The sequence below is a fragment of the Erinaceus europaeus genome, chromosome 3 (genome assembly GCF_950295315.1).
Source record: "Erinaceus europaeus chromosome 3, mEriEur2.1, whole genome shotgun sequence".
Classification (NCBI taxonomy): Eukaryota; Metazoa; Chordata; class Mammalia; order Eulipotyphla; family Erinaceidae; genus Erinaceus; species Erinaceus europaeus.
This window is the reverse complement of record NC_080164.1, coordinates 184,994,782-185,017,103: the sequence shown is the minus strand read 5'-3', so window position 1 is coordinate 185,017,103 and position 22,322 is coordinate 184,994,782. Positions and strand designations below refer to the sequence as shown.

Here is a 22,322-nt window from a genome sequence, read left to right as displayed (position 1 = left end):
GCTGCCCTGCAGACCTCCGAGCAAACCCGGGACCACCCGGGTCCGACCCTCCCCACGGGTTTCGGGGCGCCCCGGGCACAGTCCCGGCTCCCACGCCCCCGGAGACCGCCCGGCGCCGGCGCCCCGCCCCCTAATCCGGAGGCAGGGGCGTGGCCAATTCGGGGAGCGGCCTCGTCGGGGCGTGGCCACGGACCGGGCGCCGTCCGCTCTCAGCGCACGGGGGCGTGTCCTTCCTGGGGGCGGGGCCGGGTGCTCGCTGAGCCGAGTGCGCCAAGGGGCGTGGCCGGGTGGTGGGCGTGTCCGTCCTGGGGGCGGGGGCGGGCGCCCGCGGAGCCGGTGGGCGTGGCCGACGGTGGGCGTGTCCTGGGGCGGGGCGGGGCCGGGGCGTGGTCCCGGGCGGGCGCCCGCGGGGTTCAGTGCGCGTCGGCGGGCGCGGGCGCGGGCGGCGGGTGCTGCGGTCGGGGCGCACCGACGGCGGGCGCTTCCCGCGCGGGGCACTGGGCGCCGCGGGCCGGAGGAGCAGGAGGCGGCCGAGCCCGCACCGACGCCCCGACGCCCCGCCGGCCATGGGGGGCTGCGCAGCCTGAGCTCCGGCATGGGCGCCCCCTCCCGCGCGCTCGCGCTCTGCCTGGCGCTGGGGCTCGTGCTGGCCCGGCGCGGGGCGGCAGGTAGGCGGGGGCGCGGGGTGCGGTGGAGGGGCCTCCGGCGCCGTCCGTCCCCGCCGCCCGCACAGGTCCCCCCGTCGTTGGGGCCCCCGCCCGGCCAGGGAGGCTGACCCGCCGTGGGCACCGCTGCTCCGCCCGCTGCGCCTCCCCGGGCGGGGGTGTCGGCCTGGCGGCCTGGGCTGCGGGGCTGGGTCGAGGGGCAGCGGCGGCCGGCGTCCAGCCGGGGTGAGCGGCCAGGGTGCAGCCCGGGGTGGCGGGTGCGGAGCCCGGGGTGGCGGGTGCGGAGCCCGGGGTGGCGGGTGCGGAGCCCGGGGTGGCCGAGGTGGAGCCCGGGGTGGCCGAGGTGGAGCCCGGGGTGGCGGGTGCGGAGCCCGGGGTGGCCGAGGTGGAGCCCGGGGTGGCCGAGGTGCAGCCCGCGGTGGCCGAGGTGGAGCCCGGGGAGGCGGGTGCGGAGCCCGGGGTGGCCTAGGTGGAGCCCGGGTGGCCGAGGTGGAGCCCGGGTGGCCGAGGTGCAGCCCACGGTGGCCGAGGTGCAGCCCGGGGTGGTGGCGGCCGTGAGCGCCGCACCCAGCAGAACAGCCGGCCTTTTGTACGGCGCTGGCCCGAGGTGCGAGCCTGTCCCGGCCGGGCAGATGGCCGCCACCCCTCCTGCCCGCAGGACAGTGTCATTTTTTTATGAGTGAGCTGCGGGCGCCTGGGTGTGCGTGTCACTGGGGTGACGGGCCGCGGGGCCAGCGCCGCAGAGCAGGAGCCTCTGGTGCCCGGGGTGGGGCGCCTCGAGTTCAGGTGAAGACCGCCCGTGGGGCCCGGCTAGCTGGGGACGGACCCCCGGCAGAGACGGCTCCGCAGGCCGGCGGCGTCGAGGGAGGGTCGACTCAGGGAGCCCCGTCAGGCGCGCTGCCCCCAGGCCGGCCGCCGGCCTCCTCCCCAAAGCGCCCTCACAGGTGACCCCGCCGCCGCCACCCAGAGGGTCTGGAGTTGGGGGCACCCCACGCCCGCCCTCATGCTGGACTTTGAGCCCCCGGTGGTGGTTCATTAACCCGGGGGAGGAGGGCTGGACTCTGGGCCCGGGTCCCTGTGCTGACCCCTTGGGGCCGACTGCCCGGTGAGCGGAGTCCCCAGGGGACCTCTGAGCCCAGGACCCAGCCAGAGTCGGAGGAGGGGCCGAGGGGCCCGCCGTGCTGGGCGAGGCTCCACGAGCCTCAGTCCCTTCAGCAGCGGACTCAGGGTCAGCCTGACCGGTGCCTGGCGCCCAGGCTCTCCAGGGAGGACCTGCGACCTGCAGCGGGCACGTGTGTGCTGGCGGCTGAGACCCCACTGTCTCCTCGCTGCGGGGGTCTCGGGGAGGCCTGGGGCATCTGTCCTGGGCGGCGGGCCTGTGGGGAGGACTCACCCATGTCCACCTGCTCCCTGGGGGAGGACTCACCCATGTCCACCTGCTCCCTGGGGGAGGACTCACCCATGTCCACCTGCTCCCTGGGGGAGGACTCACCCATGTCCACCTGCTCCCTGGGTGGACTCACCCCTTCATATGCTGGGGGAGCTCACCCAATCTCTACATTCTTCCTTGTGTCAGTAGGTCAGGTGACCTCTCTGCCCTGGGATGTGTCACCTGCTGCTATTGAGGGGGAAGCTGAGGCAGGGCCCAGTCCCTGCTGAGCCCCTGTGTGGGGGTGCAGGCAGTGGGCCCCCCAGGTTGATCAGGGTGGGGAGGCCCTGTGGGGACAGGGAACCCCACCAGCCTCCACCCACTCCCCCCCAGGTAGAGCCATCCGCTAGCCCCTCGGTGCTCTCCCGACCATCACTGCCCACTCTGCCGAGGGTCTCTCTGGCCGGGGCTCCGAGTAGCCTTGGTGCCACAGTGGGAGGGAGCCCTGGGCAGGGTGCTGGGCTTGGCCTCGCCCTGGGGGGCCCTGCCCAAGAGGGGGTATTCTGCACAGTCCTGCTGGACCAGGTTGAAGCAAATCCCTGCACTGGAGCCGGGCCGGCTCTCGCCGCCGCCGCCCACACTGGAACCAGCCTGTTGCCTTTGGCTGGGGCCTAGACCCAGGGCCGCCCTGGCCATCCTTCTAGGGGGCCTCCGTCAGCTCCCAACACTGTGTGGTCCACATAGGACATGGGAGTCTGTGGGGGGGGGGGGGCTAGGGATGCAGATACCTGGGGGATGGGCGGGGGCCCTGGCGCGGACTTGTGGGTGCCTGAGGCGGGGCCCGGGATCTAGGCCATGCGTCCTCAGAATGACAAGTGACCGCCTCACCAGCCCAGCTGGGTCCAGAGGGAGGGACCACCTACCCCCATCCTGGGCCCAGGCCACTGCTGGCACAGACACCATCCAGGCTTGGTGGGAGGTGATGGTCAGTCAGAGGCTGGTGGGCACAGGCCCAGGACCATGTGGCCCTCATGCCAGGTGTCCTCCTGGGGTGGGCTCCCAGCCTAGCACCCCACCCTCAGGTCTGCCTGCAGTCACCCCTGCACGTGGGGTCTCCCTCCATGTTGGCCTGAGATCAGGCCCCACTGGCTGGCTGTGGCTGACTGTCTCTGGGTTCCTGAGTGGAGAGACCAGGAGGCAGGCCTTGGGGACACGGGGGTGTGAACTTCTGTTCACGAATACATCTCGGCTGGGAGATAGCTAGCTCGTGGAGTGACGGGGACGCTCAACTGCGTTTGAGGACCTGGGTTCAAGCCCAGGAACCATACGGAGGCACCATGGATGGCTTCCTCTGTCCTCATTCTCCATCTCCTTCATCCCGTCCCCTCTGTCCTGTCTCCCCTGTCCCCTTCGTTGTCTGTTCCCTCATCCCTGTCCCCTCCGTCCCATCTCCTCTGCCCCCTTAATCCTCCATTCCCTCATCCCTGCTTCTTCCGTCCTGTCTCCTCTCTCCCCTTCATCCCTGTCCCGTCTCCTCTGTCCTTTCCATCCTCCATCCCCTTCATCCCTGTCCCCTCCATCCCATCCCCTCACCGTCCCCTCTCTCCCTCTCCCTGCAGAAGTTCCGGGCCCCGAGCCGGACCCGCCAGTGCAGCTGGCCTTTGCCAGTGGGGACACAGTGGAGCTGAGCTGCGGGGTGCCGGCGGGGATGCCCACGGTGTGGGTGAAGGACGGGGCAGACGTGGCGCCCTCCGCTCGGATGCTGGTGGGCCCCCAGCGGCTGCAGGTGCTCAACACCTCCCGGGAGGACTCGGGCACCTACAGCTGCCGCCAGCGGGCCAGCCAGCGCATCCTGTGCCGCTTCCGTGTGCGCGTGACAGGTGGGCCAGGTGTGCCAGGGAGTAGGGGCAGGGGGCTACTGCGGGTGGGCCAGGGCACTGGAGTAGGTGTAGTGCAGGGGTGGGGGGGGCACGGGGGGAGCATGGGGGTAGGGGGCTACTGCAGGTGGGCCAGGATGCGGGGGGGCTGAGGGGGAGCATGGGGGCAGGGGGGTACTGGGGTGGGCCAGGATGCAGGGGTGGGGGGGCGCGGGGGGAGCATGGGGGCAGGGGGTACTGCGGGTGGGCCAGGGCGCAGGGGGGCTGAGGGGGAGCATGGGGGCAGGGGGGTACTGCGGGTGGGCCAGGGCGCGGGGGGGCTGAGGGGGAGCATGGGGGCAGGGGGGTACTGCAGGTGGGCCAGGGTGCAGGGGTGGGGGGGCAGGAGGGGTACTGCTGTTGGGCCAGGGTGCAGGGGTGGGGGGAGCATGGGGGCAGGGGTACTGCGGGCAGGGTCGACCCTCCTCCTTCCCCACACAGACGCTCCAAACTCAGGGGATGATGAGGATGGTGAGGAGACTGAGGACACAGGTGAGCCCAACAGGGGCCCTGAGGAGGCAGCCCTGGGGGTCTGGGCTTAAGGGTGGGGCAGCCTGCCTGTCCCTCTGTGTCCCCTGGCCTGACCCTATGTGTCCCAGGCCTGTCCCTCTGTGTCCCCTGGCCTGACCCTCTGTGTCCCCTGGCCTGACCCCGTGTCCCCTGGCCTGTCCCTCTGTGTCCCCTGGCCTGACCCCGTGTCCCCTGGCCTGTCCCTCTGTGTTCCCTGGCCTGACCCCGTGTCCCCTGTCCTGTCCCTCTGTGTCCCCCTGGCCTGTCCCCCTGTGTCCCCTGGCCTGTCCCTCTGTGTTCCCTGGCCTGACCCCGTGTCCCCTGGCCTGTCCCTCTGTGTCCCCTGGCCTGTACCTTGTGTCCCCTGGCCTGTCCCTCTGTGTCCCCTGGCCTGTCCCTTGTGTCCCTTGGCCTGACCCTCTGTGTCCCCTGGCCTGACCCCCTGTGTCCCCAGCCTGTCCCTCTGTGTCCCCTGGCCTGACCCCCCTGTGTCCCCTGGCCTGTTCCTCTGTGTCCCCTGGCCTGACCCCCTGGGTCCCCTGGCCTGTCACCCCTGTGTCCCCTGGCCAGTCCCTCTCTGTCCCCTGGCCTGTCCCCCTGTGTCCCCTGGCCTGTCCCTCTGTGTCCCCTGGCCTGTCCCTCTGTGTCCCCCTGGCCTGACCCTCTGTGTCCCCTGGCCTGTCCCTCTGTGTCCCCTGGCCTGTCCCTTGTGTCCCTTGGCCTGACCCTCTGTGTCCCCTGGCCTGACCCCCTGTGTCCCCGGCCTGTCCCTCTGTGTCCCCTGGCCTGACCCCCCTGTGTCCCCTGGCCTGTTCCTCTGTGTCCCCTGGCCTGACCCCCTGGGTCCCCTGGCCTGTCACCCCTGTGTCCCCTGGCCAGTCCCTCTGTGTCCCCTGGCCTGTCCCCCTGTGTCCCCTGGCCTGTCCCTCTGTGTCCTCTGGCCTGTCCCTCTGTGTCCCCCTGGCCTGACCCTCTGTGTCCCCTGGCCTGTCCCTCTGTGTCCCCTGGCCTGTCCCTCTGTGTCCCCTGGCCTGTCCCCCTGTGTCTCCTGGCCTGTCCCACTGTGTCCCCTGGCCTGACCCCCTGTGTCCCCTGGCCTGACCCCCTGTGTCCCCTGGCCTGTCCCTCTGTTCCCTGGTCTGTCCCCCTGTGTCTCCTGGCCTGTCCCACTGTGTCCCCTGGCCTGAGCCCCTGTGTCCCCTGGCCTGTCCCTCTGTGTCCACTGGCCTGTCCCCTTGTGTCCCCTGGCCTGACCCCTGTGTCCCCTGGCCTGACTCCCCTGTGTTCCCTGGTTGACCCCCTGTGTCTCTGGCCTGTCCCTCTGTGTCCACTGGCCTGTCCCTCTGTGTCCCCTGGCCTGTCCCCCTGTGTCCCCTGGCCTGTCCCACTGTGTCCGCTGGCCTGTCCCACTGTGTCCCCGGCCTGTCCCTCTGTGTCCCCTGGCCTGTCCCACTGTGTCCCCTGGCCTGTCCCTCTGTGTCCCCTGGCCTGTCCCACTGTGTCCGCTGGCCTGTCCCACTGTGTTCCCTGGCCTGTCCCTCTGTGTCCCCTGGCCTAACCCTCTGTGTCTCCTGGCCTATCCCTCTGTGTCCCCTGGCCTGTCCCTCTGTGTCCACTGGCCTGACCCCCTGTGTCCCCTGGCCTGTCCCTCTGTGTCCCCTGGCCTGACCCCCTGTGTCCCCTAGCCTGACCCCCAGTGTCCCCTGGCCTGACCCCCTGTGTCCCCTGGCCTGTCCCCCTGTGTCCCCTGGCCTGTCCCTCTGTGTCCCCTGGCTTGTTCCTCTGTGTCCCCTGGCCTGTCCTCCTATGCCACTGGTCTGCCCCCCTCATCCCTAGCCAGTCCCCCCGCATCCCACGTCCCTGTCGGCCCAGCCTGCCAGGCAGGTGTGGTAACGCACCCTGTGTGGACTCAGGTACAGACTGTCACTGTCGGGCAGTGTTGAAAACTGTCTCCAGACTCTGCCCCCTCAGTGTCCCCTGCCACCGCTCCCTCAGCCTCTAACAGCCCTGTCCCTGTCAGCCACCCCCAGGGGGACAGCCCGTCCCACCCCAGGGCACCACGGAAATAAGCCGGGCTGCCGTGGGTGTCCCCGAGGTCCGTCCCCGCACGCTGGCACCTCTGGGTGCCCCTGCCTGGCCCTGCGCCCTTGCCCCCACGGGGCCTGCCCGGCCAGGTGGGGAGGCGGCCCTCCCCTGGGAGAGGAAGCCTGTCGGCCCCGGGTCATGAGCCCTTGGCCCACAGGGGCTCCATACTGGACGCGGCCAGAGCGCATGGACAAGAAGCTGCTGGCCGTGCCGGCTGCAAACACAGTCCGCTTCCGCTGTCCAGCCGCTGGCAACCCCATGCCGACCATCTCCTGGCTGAAGAACGGCAAGGAGTTCCGGGGCGAGCACCGCATTGGGGGCATCAAGGTGGGGCGGGAGTGGGGAGTTGGGGGGACTGGGATGGGGGACGGACCGTGGGGTGGGGGGGTGGGGAGATGGGGGGACTGGGATGGGGAACGGACCATGGGGCGGGGGGTGGGGAGACGGGGGAGGTGGCTGGGATGTGGGATGGACCGTGGGATGGGGGACGGACCGTGGGGTGGGGGGGTGGGGAGACGGGGGGACTGGGATGGGGAATGGACCGTGGGGCGGGGGGGTGGGGAGACGGGGGGACTGGGATGGGGGACGGACCGTGGGGCGGAGGGGTGGGGGGGGGGGACTGGGATGGGGGACGGACCGTGGGATGGGGGACGGACCGTGGGGTGGGGGGGTGAGGAGACGGGGGGACTGGGATGGGGAATGGACCGTGGGGCGGGGGGGTGGGGAGACGGGGGGACTGGGATGGGGGACGGACCGTGGGGCGGAGGGGTAGGGGGACAGGGGTGTAAGGGTAGGGTATGGGGGGTGTGGAGGATGGGACAGGGGATGGGGCCATAGGGGAGTGGGTTATGAGGGGTGTGGTGGACGGGAGATTGGGATGAGTCGGGGACATCAGGGATGGGGGACGGGGGCCCCCACAGTGCTCGCCCCCTTGCGGCATGGGGTCATCAAGGTGGGCCGGGCACGGGCAGAGGGGGACATGCGCACGGCCTCCCACCCCCAGCTGCGGCACCAGCAGTGGAGCCTGGTCATGGAGAGTGTGGTGCCTTCCGACCGCGGCAATTACACCTGTGTGGTGGAGAACAAGTTCGGCAGCATCCGGCAGACCTACACGCTGGACGTGCTGGGTACGGCGGCCAGAGGGGCACAAGGACCTGCCCACTAGGCCCTGCTCCTTGGTCAGCCGGGGCAAGGCCCTCTCTGGCACAGGGGCTGCTTATGACGGGCGTGCTGCTTGTTTTACTTAGTTATTCCTGGGCAGAGGCAGAGAGATTGAGAGGGAAGGGGGAGAGACAGAGAGACACCTGCCACCCTGCTCCACCACTCGTGAAGTCCTCCCTGCAAGTGGGAGTGGGGGCTCGAACCCGGGCTCTGGCGCACTGTGACGTGTGCGCTCGACCAGGTGAGCCTCCGCCCGGCCCCGTGCCTCTTGCCTCTGGACACCCAGACAGACAGAGGGAGACGAAAGCTTGGTGAAAGTCGGCACGTCCGCTGTCCGGCGTCAGCAGCTGTCACCCGCCTCTCCCTTCTCCGAGCCCCGGGGAGGCTGCAGGTTCAGGGCGGAAGCAGGGCCGCCCCTGAGCCCGCAAACCCGCCACCCACTGCCCGCAGAGCGCTCTCCGCACCGGCCCATCCTGCAGGCGGGGCTTCCGGCCAACCAGACGGCGGTGCTGGGCAGCGACGTGGAATTCCACTGCAAGGTGTACAGCGACGCCCAGCCCCACATCCAGTGGCTGAAGCACGTGGAGGTCAACGGCAGCAAGGTGGGGCCGGACGGCACGCCCTACGTCACCGTGCTCAAGGTGGGCCCCGGGGCGGGACGGGCGTGGGGTCCTCCGCTCCCTTTTGCTCCCTGAGACTTGTCCTGGCTCCTGGTGAGGTCAGCTTCCCCCCAGCCGGCCTCATGGGGGGCAGCCCCGTCCCTGCCCCCGGGCGCGGTCAGCCAGCTGCCCACATCCAGCTCGGCGCAGGACACCGGCTTGTCCTCTCAGCCCTGGGGGCCACGGGCTCCCAATGCTCCGAGGAGAAGCATCCACGAGAGGAAGGGCTGTGTGGGCGGGTACCTGCCGCGTGCAGGGGAGGGTGGGCAGGGCCGGTCGGGCTCTGTGCTTGGGAGCCGTTGAAGGGATAAGACGGTCATGCCCCTGGACACACGGTGCCCCTCCGCCGCTGCCACCGCCACCACCGTGAGGCACTCCCTGCCTCCTGGCGGGCTTCTGGGACGTCCTGCCCTGCTCCCCGCTCCAAGGGCGACCCCACCTCCGCCCACCGCCTCCCGCCACCCCACCGTGCTGGCCTGGTCCCTCCGAGGCTGTCGGCCGGGCCCCTGAGCCCGTGTCTTGTCCCCCGCAGTCGTGGATCAGTAAGAGTGTGGAGGCCGACGCGCGGCTGCGTCTGGCCAATGTGTCGGAGCGCGACGGGGGCGAGTACCTCTGTCGAGCCACCAATTTCATAGGCGCGGCCGAGAAGGCCTTTTGGCTGCGCGTCCTCGGGCCCCCAGCAGGTAACCGCTCTGTCCCGTGCCTGCCTGGCTCAGAGTTCCAGCTCGAACCCCGGCCTCCCGCCACCTGCACGCACCCGTCCCCGCTTGCACCCCTCTGGCCTCGCCGTGGCCGCGCCGACCCCGCGTCCCCACCTCCCCGCCCCGCATGCCGCCCCGCACACGCTGCCCTCGCCCGCCGGGACAGAGGACTCGCCGGTGGAGGGACTGGCTTCGGGCTCGGTGTGGACGCGCAGCGGAGCACCAGTGGGCGCGGTGGCCGGCGGTGGCGGCGTCTCGGTCTCGTCTTCCTCGCGGCCAGTGGTGTGGGTCGTGTGCGCAGGGCCTGCGGGCGCGGTGCGGGCGTGGCCTATCCTTCTCCTCTCTCGTAGACGGCGGGGGCTAACAGCACCGACAAGGAGCTAGAGGTTCTGTCCTTGCGCAATGTCACCTTTGAGGATGCGGGGGAGTACACCTGCCTGGCGGGCAACTCTATCGGGTTTTCCCATCAGTCTGCGTGGCTGGTGGTGCTGCCAGGTACCGGCTCCTTGGCTGCTTGGGCGTCTCGCGAGACACCCCAGGGCTGCCATGCCGGCGGCTCCGGGGTCTCCCGCTTGGCCACTGTGGGCGCCGCTGGCTTCTCTCCGGGCCTGCCCGCCGCTCAGCGCTCTGCCTGGGGCCGCGCTGGGCACGGGGACTCCCAGGCTGGACCCCCGACGCCCCCTGTGCTTGCAGCCGGAGAGGAGCCGACGGAGGCGGGCGAGGCCGGCAGTGTGTACGCGGGCGTGCTCAGCTACGGCGTGGGCTTCCTGCTCTTCATTCTGCTGGTGGCTACCGTCACCCTCTGTCGCCTGCGCAGCCCCCCCAAAAAGGGCCTGGGCTCCCCCACTGTCCACAAGGTCTCTCGCTTCCCGCTTAAGCGACAGGTAACAGAAAGTAGATACCAGGTTCCGAGCCGCCGACCTTGAGGTACCCGCCATGGGGGAGGGGGCTTGACCCTGTGGGTCTGGCTCGGGGTCCCTGTGGTGTCCGAGGGTCAGGGCTCCCACTTAGGGTCCCTGCTCAGGGGTCCCTGTCAAACCCCCACTGCCCAGCTGCTGTGATGGACAGTGGGGGCCCCCTTCCGGCTCACCCTGGTCAGCGTGACTCCAGCCACCCGAGCCCGGCCCGCCCTGGTGGACCACCCCACTGGCTGTGGCCCCAGCGCCAACCTGCCCCTGCTGCCCCAGCAGGTGTCCTTGGACTCCAGCTCGTCCGTGAGCTCCAACACGCCCCTGGTGCGCGTGGCCCGGCTGTCCTCAGGGGACGGCCCCGCCTTGGCCAACGTGTCTGAGCTGGAGCTGCCTGCTGACCCCAAGTGGGAGCTGTCCAGGACTCGGTCAGTGGGGCTGCACAGCGAGCGCCTGGGGAGACCACCCACACCTGCCCTCTGGGGTTCTGGGTGTGAGGCTGACCACCCCACCCCTCTGCCCCGCAGGCTGACCCTGGGCAAGCCCCTGGGGGAGGGCTGCTTTGGCCAGGTGGTCATGGCAGAGGCCATAGGCATCCACAAGGACCAGGCTGCCAAGCCCGTGACCGTGGCGGTGAAGATGCTGAAAGGTAAGGCTGGGCAGGTAGCGTGATGGTCACATGGAGACTCGTGCCTGGGGCTCCAGATCCCCGGGTCCAGTCCCCCGCACCACCATAAACCAGAATCGAGCAGTGTTCTGGTAAAAAAAAAAATAATAATGCTGAAAGGCGAGGGGGTGGGTGGGGGGTGTATGGTGGCAGTAGGCGCCCCCCCCCCCCCCGCATCACCTGCCCCTCCCCGCAGATGACGCTACGGACAAGGACCTGTCGGACCTGGTGTCGGAGATGGAGATGATGAAAATGATTGGGAAGCACAAAAACATCATCAACCTGCTGGGGGCCTGCACGCAGGGCGGTGGGTGTGCGGCTCAGGGAGGACTGCAGGGCTGCGGGGCTGGGGCTGCGAGCCGGTCTGAGGCTGCCGTGCAGGGAGGGCCAGCGGAGGTGCGGGGTGCAGGGCTGCCGTGCAGGGAGGGCCAGCGGAGGTGCGGGGTGCAGGGCTGCCGTGCAGGGAGGGCCAGCGGAGGTGCGGGGTGCAGGGCTGCGGGGCTGGGAGGGCCAGCGGAGATGCGGGGTGCAGGGCTGCGGGGCTGGGAGGGCCAGCGGAGATGCGGGGTGCAGGGCTGCGGGGCTGGGAGGGCCAGCGGAGATGCGGGGTGCGGGGCTGGGAGGGCCAGCGGAGATGCGGGGTGCGGGGCTGCGGGGCTGGGAGGGCCAGCGGAGATGCGGGGTGCGGGGCTGCGGGGCTGGGAGGGCCAGCGGAGATGTGGGGTGCGGGGCTGCGGGGCTGGGAGGGCCAGCGGAGGTGCGGGGCTGCGGGGCTGGGAGGGCCAGCGGAGGTGCGGGGTGCGGGGCTGCGGGGCTGTGAGGGCCAACGGAGGTGCGGGGTGCAGGGCTGCGGGGCTGTGAGGGCCAGCGGAGGTGCGGGGTGCAGGGCTGCGGGGCTGGGAGGGCCAGCGGAGATGCGGGGTGCGGGGCTGGGAGGGCCAGCGGAGATGCGGGGTGCGGGGCTGCGGGGCTGGGAGGGCCAGCGGAGATGCGGGGTGCGGGGCTGCGGGGCTGGGAGGGCCAGCGGAGATGCGGGGTGCGGGGCTGCGGGGCTGGGAGGGCCAGCGGAGGTGCGGGGTGCGGGGCTGCGGGGCTGGGAGGGCCAGCGGAGGTGCGGGGTGCGGGGCTGCGGGGCTGGGAGGGCCAGCGGAGGTGCGGGGTGCGGGGCTGCGGGGCTGGGAGGGCCAGCGGAGGTGCGGGGCTGCGGGGCTGGGAGGGCCAGCGGAGGTGCGGGGTGCGGGGCTGCGGGGCTGGGAGGGCCAGCGGAGGTGCGGGGTGCGGGGCTGGGAGGGCCAGCGGAGGTGCGGGGTGCGGGGCTGGGAGGGCCAGCGGAGGTGCGGGGTGCGGGGCTGCGGGGCTGGGAGGGCCAGCGGGGGTGCGGGGTGCGTGGCTGCGGGGCTGTGAGGGCCAACGGAGGTGCGGGGTGCGGGGCTGTGAGGGCCAGCGGAGGTGCGGGGTGCAGGGCTGCGGGGCTGGGAGGGCCAGCGGAGGTGCGGGGTGCGGGGCTGCAGTGCTGGGAGGGCCAGCGGAGATGCGGGGTGCAGGGCTGCGGGGCTGTGAGGGCCAGCGGAGGTGCGGGGTGCAGGGCTGCGGGGCTTGGAGGGCCAGCGGAGGTGCGGGATGCGGGGTGTGAGAGCCAGCGGAGGTGCGGGGTGCGGGGCTGCAGTGCTGGGAGGGCCAGCGGAGATGCGGGGTGCAGGGCTGCAGTGCTGGGAGGGCCAGCGGAGATGCGGGGTGCGGGGCTGCGGGGCTGGGAGGGCCAGCGGAGGTGCGGGGTGCAGGGCTGCGGGGCTGTGAGGGTCAGCGGAGGTGCGGGGTGCAGGGCTGCGGGGCTGGGAGGGCCAGCGGATGTGCGGGGTGCAGGGCTGCGGGGCTGGGAGGGCCAGCGGAGGTGCGGGCTGCGGGGCTGCGGGGCTGGGAGGGCCAGCGGAGGTGCGGGCTGTGGGGCTGGGAGGGCCAGCGGATGTGCGGGGTGCGGGGCTGCGGGGCTGGGTGGACCAGCGGAGGTGCGGGGTGCAGGGCTGCGGGGCTGGGAGGGCCAGCGGATGTGCGGGGTGCAGGGAGGGCCAGCGGAGGTGCGGGGTGCTGGGGTGCGGCCCTCTGAGGCTGCGGTTCGCAGGGCCCCTGTACGTGCTGGTGGAGTTCGCAGCCAAGGGGAACCTGCGCGAGTTCCTGCGGGCACGGCGGCCGCCGGGCACCGACTACCCCTTCCTGGCCTGCAAGCCGCCGGAGGAGCAGCTGTCACTCAAGGACCTGGTGTCCTGCGCCTACCAGGTGGCCCGCGGCATGGAGTACCTGGCCTCCCAGAAGGTGGGCAGCGCCGGCCGGCCCTCGCCTCCCCCGCCTGACCCTGCCCGCCCGACTCTGACCCCGACCTCCTGACCCGCCGCACCCTGGCCTTGCCCTCCTGACCCCGACCTCCCGGCCCTGCCCGCGCCCCCAGTGCATCCACAGGGACCTGGCGGCCCGCAACGTGCTGGTGACGGAGGACAACGTCATGAAGATCGCAGACTTCGGGCTGGCTCGTGACGTGCACAATCTGGACTACTACAAGAAGACCACCAACGTGAGGGCGGGGCCTGGGCCAGGGGGAGGGGCCTGGGCATGGGGAGGGGCCTGGGCCTGGGCGGGGCCTGGGCGTGGGGAGGGGCCTGGGCCATGGGCGGGGCCTGGGCGTGGGGAGGAGCCTGGGCCAGGGGCGGGGCCTGGGGAGGGGCCTGGGCGCAAGGGGTGGGGCCTGGGATGCAGGGTTGCTGACCATGGGCTTGGGCCTAAGGGTGCTGGGTCCCTGAGGGTGGTCCCTTGGGGGTGGGCTGGCCCCAGGGTGCTGGAGCCCCCGTGGTGGGCCCTCAGGGTGTGCCGTACTGGGTGTGCGTCCATGACACCTGTGTTCCCCCAGGGCCGGCTACCGGTCAAGTGGATGGCCCCCGAAGCCCTGTTTGACCGTGTCTACACCCACCAGAGTGACGTGTACGTGGCCTCGGGCTCTGGGGTGGGGTGGGGTGGGGGTGTGGCACCTGGGCCACCCGCCACTGACTGTGTCCCCACAGCTGGTCCTTTGGGGTGCTGCTGTGGGAGATCTTCACTCTGGGGGGCTCGCCCTACCCCGGCATCCCCGTGGAGGAGCTGTTCAAGCTGCTCAGGGAGGGGCACCGCATGGACAGGCCGGCCAACTGCACGCACGACCTGTGAGTGGGGTGGGGCGGGGCTTCAGGGCCTGGGGGCGGGGTTTCAGGACCTGGGGCGGGGCTTCAGGGCCTGGGGGCAGGGATCTAGGGGTCTGGGGGCGGAACTACAGGGCCTGGGGGCGGAACTACAGGGCCTGGGGGCGGGGTTTTAGGGCCTGGGGGCGGGGTTGCAGGACCTGGGGCGGGCGTCAGGGCCTGGGGGCAGGGATCTAGGGGCCTGGGGGCGGAACTACAGGGCCTGGGGGCGGGGTTTCAGGGTTTAGGGCTTGGGGCGGGGTTTCAGGACCTGGGGCGGGGTGTCAGGACCTGGGGCGGGGCTTCAGGACATGGGGCGGGATTTCAGGACCGGGGGCGGGGTTTCAGGACCGGGGGCGGGGCTTAAGGACCGGGGGCGGGGCTGCAAGCCTGGGGGTGAGGATATAGGGGTCTGGGGGCGGGGCCGCGGGGGCGGGGCTGAGCCTGAGCACCCCCAGGTACATGATCATGCGGGAGTGCTGGCACGCAGTGCCCTCGCAGAGACCCACCTTCAAGCAGCTGGTGGAGGACCTGGACCGGGTGCTGACCGAGACCTCCACTGACGTGAGTGGGATTGGGGGCCGCTGAACCCCCTGGGCCCCTGTTCTAGTCGGTGCCCTTCGAACAGGGCTGGGGGTCCCTGGGGACCACGCTTGCCAACCCCTCGACAGGGCAGGGGTACCTGGACCTGCGGGTGTCCTTCCGGCAGTACTCACGGGCCTGGGGTCACTGTCCCGACCCCCGCCTCCCCCACTGTCCTGCCCCCCCCATGGGGCCTGGGGTCGCTGACAGGCCGCCCCCTCCTCCCCCACGGGGCCTGGGGTCACTGTCCCGACCCCCCTCCTCCCCCAGGGGATCTGGGGTCACTGACACACGGCCCCCCTCCCCCACGGGGCCTGGGGTCATTAACACGCCCTCTCCGTCGGGGTCTGGGGTCACTGTCCCGACCCCCCTCCCCCATGGGGTCTGGGGTCACTGTCCCGACCCCCCTCCTCCCCCACGTGGTCTGGGGTCACTGACACATGGCCCCCCTCCCCCACGGGGCCTGGGGTCATTAACACGCCCCCCTCCTCCCCCATGGGGCCTGGGGTCACTGTCCCGACCCCCCTCCCCCACAGGGTCTGGGGTCACTGACACGCCCCCCTCCTCCCCCACGGGGTCTGGGGTCACTGACACGCCCCCCTCCTCCCCCACGGGGTCTGGGGTCACTGACACGCCCCCCTCCTCCCCCACGGGGTCTGGGGTCACTGACACGCCCCCCTCCTCCCCCACGGGGTCTGGGGTCACTGACACGACCCCCTCCTCCCCCACGGGGTCTGGGGTCACTGTCCCGACCCCCCTCCCCCACGGGGTCTGGGGTCACTGACACGCCCCCCTCCTCCCCCACGGGGTCTGGGGTCACTGTCCCTCCCCCCCTCCCCCCCGGGGTCTGGGGTCACTGACACACGGCCCCCCTCCCCCAGGAGTACCTGGACCTGTCGGTGCCCTTCGAGCTGTACTCCCCGGGGGGCCAAGACACCCCCAGCTCCAGCTCCTCAGGGGAGGACTCCGTGTTTGCCCACGACCTGCTACCCCCCACGGCACCCGGCGCCGGGGGCCCCAAGACGTGAACGGCCCGCCAATGTGAGAGGCCGGGCGGCCCACGCTGCCCGGGACCCGCAGCCCAGGGTCCCGCCCTGCTGTGCAAGCCCCCCACGTGGGGGCGCTGAATGTAGAATGTAAGCCCCCCGGCCCCCCAGGCCCTCGACCCCCACCCGCCGCCCCAGCCCGGGCCAGGCTGAGCCTGCAGGGGTCCCGCCCTGGGCTGAGCGTGCACGGCCCCCAGGCCCCCCGCCCCGGCCCCTTGCAATTACGGGTACCCCAGGCAGGAGCCTTTGACCCAGAAGGGGAGGGTCTGAGTGTCCAGAGGCCAGGCGGCCCACACATGGATCTGAGTAACTCCTGGGGGCAGGGGGCAGCCGGGCCGGGGGTGCCGCCCCGCAGCCAGTTTTGTTCTAGAAATTGTACTGGACCTGAGTGCTGGTGGGGCGTCCATTGCCCTGGTCCCCCCCGCTGTCCCCCAGCGAGCCTGGCCCGAGTCTGAGTCTTAACTTATTAGAAGCTGAGGAGCTGGAGGTGGGGCTGGCCTGCACCCCAGGGTGGATGGGTGAGGCGGCCTTGGTACCCTCGGCCTTGGGGAGGGGTCCTCGCCTCCTCAGCGGGGAGCCGGGGCACCCCCACCTTTGCGGTGAGGAGGGGTCCCAGCGTGCAGCTAGCCGGCCTTAGCGATGTTACTGGTTTCTATATATCTATATATCTATAATTTATTGAGTTTTTACAAGATGTATTTGTGTAGATTTAACACTTCGTGCTTCTTCACTTTTCTAGCTGGGACTATTCCCCAGGGAGCTGGGGACCCAGCCCGGCCTCTGGCTCTGGCCCCTGTCCTTCCAGCCGGGTGGCACAGTAGGACCCCAGCTGGTGGGTGGGGGAGCCCCAGCCTTGTGGTGGCCAGAGGTACTGGCCTGAGCCAGCAGACATGCTTTCCAAGAAATAAAGAGATGACTGGTTCAGACACCTCTCCGCTTTCCTGGGGTCTGGGGCCCAGGAGCCTTGGGTCTTGAGCGCCTGGGGTCTGGGGTCCTGGGGTTTGAGGTGTGGGCTCTTGGTCTGGGGTCCTGGTTCAGGCTCTGCTGTCTGCCCCCCAACCCCCATCTACCCAGGCCTCTGTTTGGACATTGGAGCAGTGGTGGTCTTCATCTTATCAGGGGTCCCCACTTTGATGCCATGGAGGTGGTGACGAGACCCTTTTGAGGATGCTGGAAGTGCTTGGGCCCTCTGAGCCGCTGGGAACCCCCAGTTCTGGAGTCCTGATGGGCTCTGCCTGGCCAGTCAGCTGGGGAGGGAGGCTTCTGGAGTCTGCAAATCTTCACACACACCGACCCTCGTGCTGAGGGACGAGCTCAGCCCTGAGCGACATGCCGGCCTCAAAGCCCAGCGGTACTCTGGTCTCTCCCTCCCATGGCTCAGAAAACTAACAGGTCTTGGGCGCTGGGGTGGTGCCCCTGGCCGAGCATACATGTCACAGTGTGTTTGAACTCCAGCTCAAGCCCCGGCTCCCCACCTGCAGGGGGATGCTTCCTGACCAGTGCAGCAGGGCGGCAGGTGTCTGTCTTTCTCTCTCCCTCTCTGTCTTCCCCTCCTCTTCCAATTCTCTCTGTCCTGTCCAGTAAAATAGGAAAAATGGCCTCCAGGAGCAGTGGATTTGTCATGCCGGCGCCGAGCCCCAGCGATAACCCTGGAGTCAAAAAAGAAAAGTACTTTCATGCCCAAGTTTCCAAAGTTCCAGGCTCAATCCCCAGCACCACCATCAGTCAGTGCTGAGCAGGGCTGTGGTAAAAAAATTAAACAAGACGGGGGGGGGGCTGGGTGGTGGCACACCTGGTTAAGCGCATGTATTATAATGCGCAAGGACCCGGGTTCGGGGACCCTGGTCCCCACCTGCAGGGGGAAAGCTTGACGAGTGGTGAAGCAGGGCTGCAGGTGTCTCTCTGTCTCTCTCCCTCCCTATCACTCCTTCCCTCTTGATTTCTGGCTGTCTCTATCCAATAAGTAAAGATAAAAAAAATTAAAGAATTAAACAAGGGTCCGGGTAGTAGCACACCAGGTTAAGCGCAAAGATCCCACAAGGATCCCAGTTCGAGCCCCCGGCTCCCCACCTGCAGGGGGGTAGCTCCACAAGCGGTGAAGCAGGTCTGCAGGTGTCTGTCTTTCTCTCCCCCTCTGTCTCCCCCTCCTCTCTCCATTTCTCTATCCTATCCAACAACAACAATGCGAAGAAATGGCTGCCAGGATCAGTGGATTTGTAGTGCAGACATTGAGGCCAGTGATAACCCTAGAGGCAAATAATAATAATAATAAACAATATGGGGAGTCAGGCAGTGGGTTAAGTGCACTTGGCGCAAATCACAAGGGCCGGTTAGGATCCCGGTTCGAGCCCCCGGCTCCCCACCTGCAGGGGAGTCGCTTCACAGGCGGTGAAGCAGGTCTGCAGACATCTCTCTGTCTCTCTTCCTCTCTGTCTCCCCCTTCTCTCTCCATTTCTCGCTGTCCCTGCCCAATAGCAAATAAATAAATAAAAATTAAAGAAATAAACATGGCACAGCAGAGTCTACAACAGCCTAGACCCAGATGTGCAGTGACAGCTGCATGGCTGTGATCTGCGCACATGACGGAGCACAGCTCAGCTGCTGAAAATGAAGTCCTCTGCTGCCATTCTGGATGGGTGTTGAAGGGATCATGTTGAGTGAGGTCAGCCAAAAGGAGAGAGATGAACGTGGGGTGGGGGCTGGCGGAGGCTCGGTGACCCGGGTTCAAACCCGCTCCCCACTGCAGGGGGGAAGCTTCATGAGTGGTGAAGCAGGGCTGCGGGTGTCTCTGCCTCTCTATTTTCCTCTCCCCTCTCAATTTCTGTCCTGTCAAATAAAATAGGAAGAAGGGGAAAGTGGCTGGGTGGTGACACACCTGTTACAGTGCACAAGGACCCAGGCTTGAGCCCCTGGTCCCCACCTGAGGGGAAGCTTTGCAAGTGGTGAAGCAGGGCTGCAGGCGTCTCTGTTTCTCTCCCTCTCTATCACCCCTGTTCCCTCTTGATTTCTGACTGTATCTAACCAATAAATAAAGATAATAAAACATTTAATAAAGAAGAGAAAAGCAATGTGGTTGGGAGTGGTGGATTTGTAGCACTGAACTCCAGTGACAACTCTGGAGGCGAGAAAAAAAAATACAGGATGATTTTACTTAAGAGATGGGACGTAAGAAACGAAAGATCCTTCCACCAAAGCAAGGATTCCCCAGACGGGGTGGGAGGGGCGTTGGTGGGTGAAGAAGGTGTTAGGCTCTTGGCGCACCTGCAGAGAAGAGTTCAGTTGGGCGTGATACTGTTTATTTACTTACTTTAATTTTAAAATATATTTACTGGGGGTCGGGCGGTGGCACAGTGGGTTAAGCGCATGTGGCGCTAAGCGCAAGGACCGGCGTAAGGATCCCGGTTCGAGACCCCGGCTCCCCACTTGCAGGGGAGTCGCTTCACAAGCAGTGAAGCGGGTCTGCAGGTGTCTATCTTTCTCTCCCCCTCTCTGTCTTCCCCTCCTCTCTCCATCTCTCTCTGTCCTATCCAACAACGAACAACATCAACAATGGCAATAATAATAACCACAACGAGGCTACAACAACAAGGGCAACAAAAGGTGGAAAAAAAATGGCCTCCAGGAGCGGTGGATTCATGGTGCAGGCACCGAGCTCAGCAATAACCCTGGAGGGGAAAAAAAAAATTATTTTCCATTTTGTTGCCCTTGTTTTTTTATTGTTGTTGTAGCCATTATTATTATTGTTATTGATGTAGTTGTTGTTGGCTACGACAGAGAGAAATGGAGAGAGGAGGGGAAGACAGAGAGAGGGAGAGAAAGACAGACACCTGCAGACCTGCTTCACCGCCTGGGAAGTGACTCCCCTGCAGGTGGGGAGCCCGGGGCTCGAACGGGGATCCTTGCACTGGTCCTTAACCCGCCACACTACCACCTGAACCCCTATTTATTTATTTTTATCTGATAGAGACAGAGAAATTGGGAGGGAAAGGGAGGTAGAGAAGAAGAGAGAGTGGTCTGGGAGGTGGCACAGAGGATAAAGTATTGTATTCTCAAGCATGAGGTCCCGACTTCAATTCCTGACAGCAACTGTACCAGTGTGATGTCTGGTCCCCCCCCACCATCTTTCAAATAAATAAAGGGCCAGGCGGTGGCACACCTGGTTAAGCACACTCACTGCAGTGTGCAAGGACCCGGGCTTAAGCCCCTGGTCCCCACCGCCTCCCTCTGTTTCTCTCTGTCTCTATCCAATAAACAGACATTTTAAATAAATAAATCTTTAAAAAGAGAGAGGAGGGTAGGTGGTGGCACCCTCTGTTAAACAAACATAGCACCATGCTCATGGCCATGGGTTCAAGCCCCGCTCCCCACCTGCAGGAAGTCTACTTCAAGAGCAGAAAAGCAGGCCTGCAGGTGTCTTTCTTTCTGTCTCTATATCCCCTTTTCAATTTCTCTGTCCTGTCACATAAAAATGAGGGGGGCCTGAGTGGTGGCGCACCTGGTTGAGCACGCGTTACAGTGATCAAGGACCCAGGTTCAACCCCCAGTCCCCACCTGCAGGGGGAAAGCTTCACAAGTGGTGAAACAGGGCTGCGGGTGTCTCTCTCTGTCTCTTCTTTCTTCCGTTTCCTCTAAATTCCCGTCTCTACCAAATACGTGGCGCAAAGCGCAAGGACGAGCCCCCGGCTCCCCACCTGCAGGGGAGTCGCTTCCCAAGTGGTGAAGCAGGTCTGCAGGTGTCTGTCTTTCTCTCCCCCTCTCTGTCTTCCCCTCTCCATTTCTCTCTGTCCTATCCAACTACATCAATAACAACAACAATGAAAAACAAGGGCGACAAAAAGGGGAAAGAAGGCTGTTTGTTGCCCGTCCGGCTGCTGAGGTGGAGCTCAGCGCTGAGTCGCTCCGCGAGAAGCTGCAGAGGGAGCACGTGGACGTGGAAGACACTGCTCCCAAACGCCGCGCGGCCAGTTTCCGAGCCTTAGTGGTGTCGGCCAAGTTCTCTAGGAAGCCGCTGCTTCAGACACACGCTGGCGAAGGAACGCCTGTCGGGAGAGCTCCAGCACATCCTGACCCCAGAGCAGTGGGCCCGAGAGCAGCACAAGTAAAGGGCCAGGACCTGTACAGCCATTAAAGTATGAGGCAGGCAGAAAGGAACAGAAGAGTCAGTGCCGGCACTAAGGTCCAGCGGTAACCATGGGGGCAAAGAAGAGAGAGCAAGGAGTAACCTTTCTCCCTGCTTCACTGCTAGTGAGTCACCCCTGCAGGTGGGGAGCGGGGCTTAAACCTGGGTCCTGGTGCAGGTTGATGTGTGTGCTCAGCCAGGGGCACCTGCATCTGCCCAAAAAGGGGTGACACTTGTTTTGGCTGACACGCGGCTGGGTGAGGTGACTTATGCCACCCACTGCACTGAGCACCATTATCCTCAACAAAAATGAATAAAATCAGGGCCGGGTGGTGGCACACCTGCTTGAGCACGTGTCACGACTCTCAAGGATCCGGGTTCCAGCCCCACTCCCCACCTGCAGGGGGATAGCTTTGTGAGTGGTGAAGCAGGGCTGCAGGTGTCTCCCTCTCTCTTCCCCTCTAGATTTCTAGCTGTCTGTATCCAATAAATAAAATCTAAACAATAAATTGATGACTTTTCCTGCATGCATGGCCTTGCTCCTGATCCACGCCGCCCCATCCTTCAGTTCGCCTTGCCACCCGTGCTGAGGATCTTCTGCTGGGAATGCCGGAGCTGAGACTTCAGGGCTAGGGGAGAGTGGGAGAGTCCCGGAAGGCCTCCTGGAGGAGGTAGCAGTGCCTGAGGCAAAGAGGGAGGCCTGATTTGGCCCAGGGGCAGGTGCCCTTGCACAGACCTGGGGGTGACCCCATCCCGCAGCCCCTCCCTCCCCTGAGCAAGACTGCTGTCCATCTGGCCCCTGTGCTGTGTCCTCAGGAGGGGAACTCCTGGGGTGAGGGGCCCTCAGGGACATGCTTCTGGGGCAGCTGCAGAGGCACCTCCATGAATACTGCCTCCACCTGTCTAGAGTCCCCCATTTCCCCCCCGCACCTGTCCAGCTGCCCAGAGCTTGCAACAATGACCGCCAGGGGCAGGGGCAGCCAGCACAGGCCGAGGGCACCCTCTAGTGCCTGCCAGCTGCAGGTGCAAGGCCCAGGCATGACGAGGAGGATGTTTTCCCCACGCCCCAAGGGGGAGCAGGAGTGAAGCCGACTGGCAGCCATGAAGCTGTCCCTCCCCTACCTGCCCTCCTGCAGTCCACGGGCCTCCTCTAGGGTTGTGTGCACCCACACAGCCTCCAGGTCCCAGCTGAGGCCCCAGGGGTTAAGAACGGGGCGGGGGGCTGGGCAGTAGTGCACCAGGTCAAACGCACATAGTAAGAATGGGGGTGTCACCAGTGAAGACAGTCTGCCCTGGGGAGCCCCACCATCTGGGGGGAGGTGCCAATCTGGTACATGGCACACAGGTAGCTCAAATGGGGTGTCCAGATGGGGGGCTCTGGAGTGGGGGACGTGTGCGCACGCACGCACACACACTCCACCGTATGGAATATGGAGCCATCCTTGGCTCAGAGAGGCCTGGCTTCAGCCCGTGCTGGGTGGAGGAGCCTGGAATTGCCTCTGGCTGGGCCTGGCCTGGGCCCCAGCTGCTGTCCAGTTTGCGTCCTTGCTGGGCGCCCTCAGGTGGACACCAGGGGCTGCACAGGGATAACGGGAGGGGCGTGGTCAGAGCGGGGGTGGCCAGCTGCCTCACAGGGAGTGTGTGACCACAGCCAGCTGTGCTGGGAACAGTGTCCATGTGGCGGATGGGCTACAGGGGCAGCTTCAGCAGCTGGACAGAGGCCATCACACA

The 22,322-nt window shown here is 67.0% G+C and overlaps 1 protein-coding gene across 5 annotated transcripts; it reads left to right on the top strand.

Annotated features, from left to right (window-relative positions):
- The first annotated feature begins 421 nt into the window (after positions 1 to 421).
- On the top strand, positions 422 to 16,398 carry FGFR3 (fibroblast growth factor receptor 3). 5 transcript variants are annotated; one of them, XM_060188364.1, is made up of 17 exons: positions 422 to 668; positions 3,654 to 3,914; positions 4,392 to 4,442; positions 6,703 to 6,872; positions 7,549 to 7,672; positions 8,157 to 8,347; positions 9,417 to 9,561; positions 9,760 to 9,950; positions 10,257 to 10,402; positions 10,502 to 10,623; positions 10,838 to 10,948; positions 12,761 to 12,951; positions 13,085 to 13,207; positions 13,541 to 13,611; positions 13,692 to 13,829; positions 14,303 to 14,408; positions 15,308 to 16,398. In XM_060188364.1, the coding sequence occupies exons 1-17, from the start codon at positions 596 to 598 to the stop codon at positions 15,452 to 15,454; spliced, it is 2,361 nt and encodes a 786-aa protein (XP_060044347.1). In that variant the 5' UTR covers positions 422 to 595; the 3' UTR covers positions 15,455 to 16,398. The 5 variants fall into 5 exon arrangements, with proteins under 5 accessions (XP_060044347.1, XP_060044346.1, XP_060044345.1 ...); XM_060188363.1 differs by having other exon boundaries at positions 10,254 to 10,402; XM_060188362.1 differs by lacking the exon at positions 9,417 to 9,561 and adding an exon at positions 8,898 to 9,048 and having other exon boundaries at positions 424 to 668.
- Positions 16,399 to 22,322: the final 5,924 nt, after the last annotated feature.

Bases quoted from the DNA above. Each gene is read 5' to 3' on its own strand.
- FGFR3 (XM_060188361.1), top strand. From the start codon at position 596: ATGGGCGCCCCCTCCCGCGCGCTCGCGCTCTGCCTGGCGCTGGGGCTC. The intron at 10,949-12,760 runs GTGGGTGTGCGG...TGCGGTTCGCAG, and splicing joins GGGGGCCTGCACGCAGGGCG to GGCCCCTGTACGTGCTGGTG. The intron at 12,952-13,084 runs GTGGGCAGCGCC...CCGCGCCCCCAG, and splicing joins AGTACCTGGCCTCCCAGAAG to TGCATCCACAGGGACCTGGC.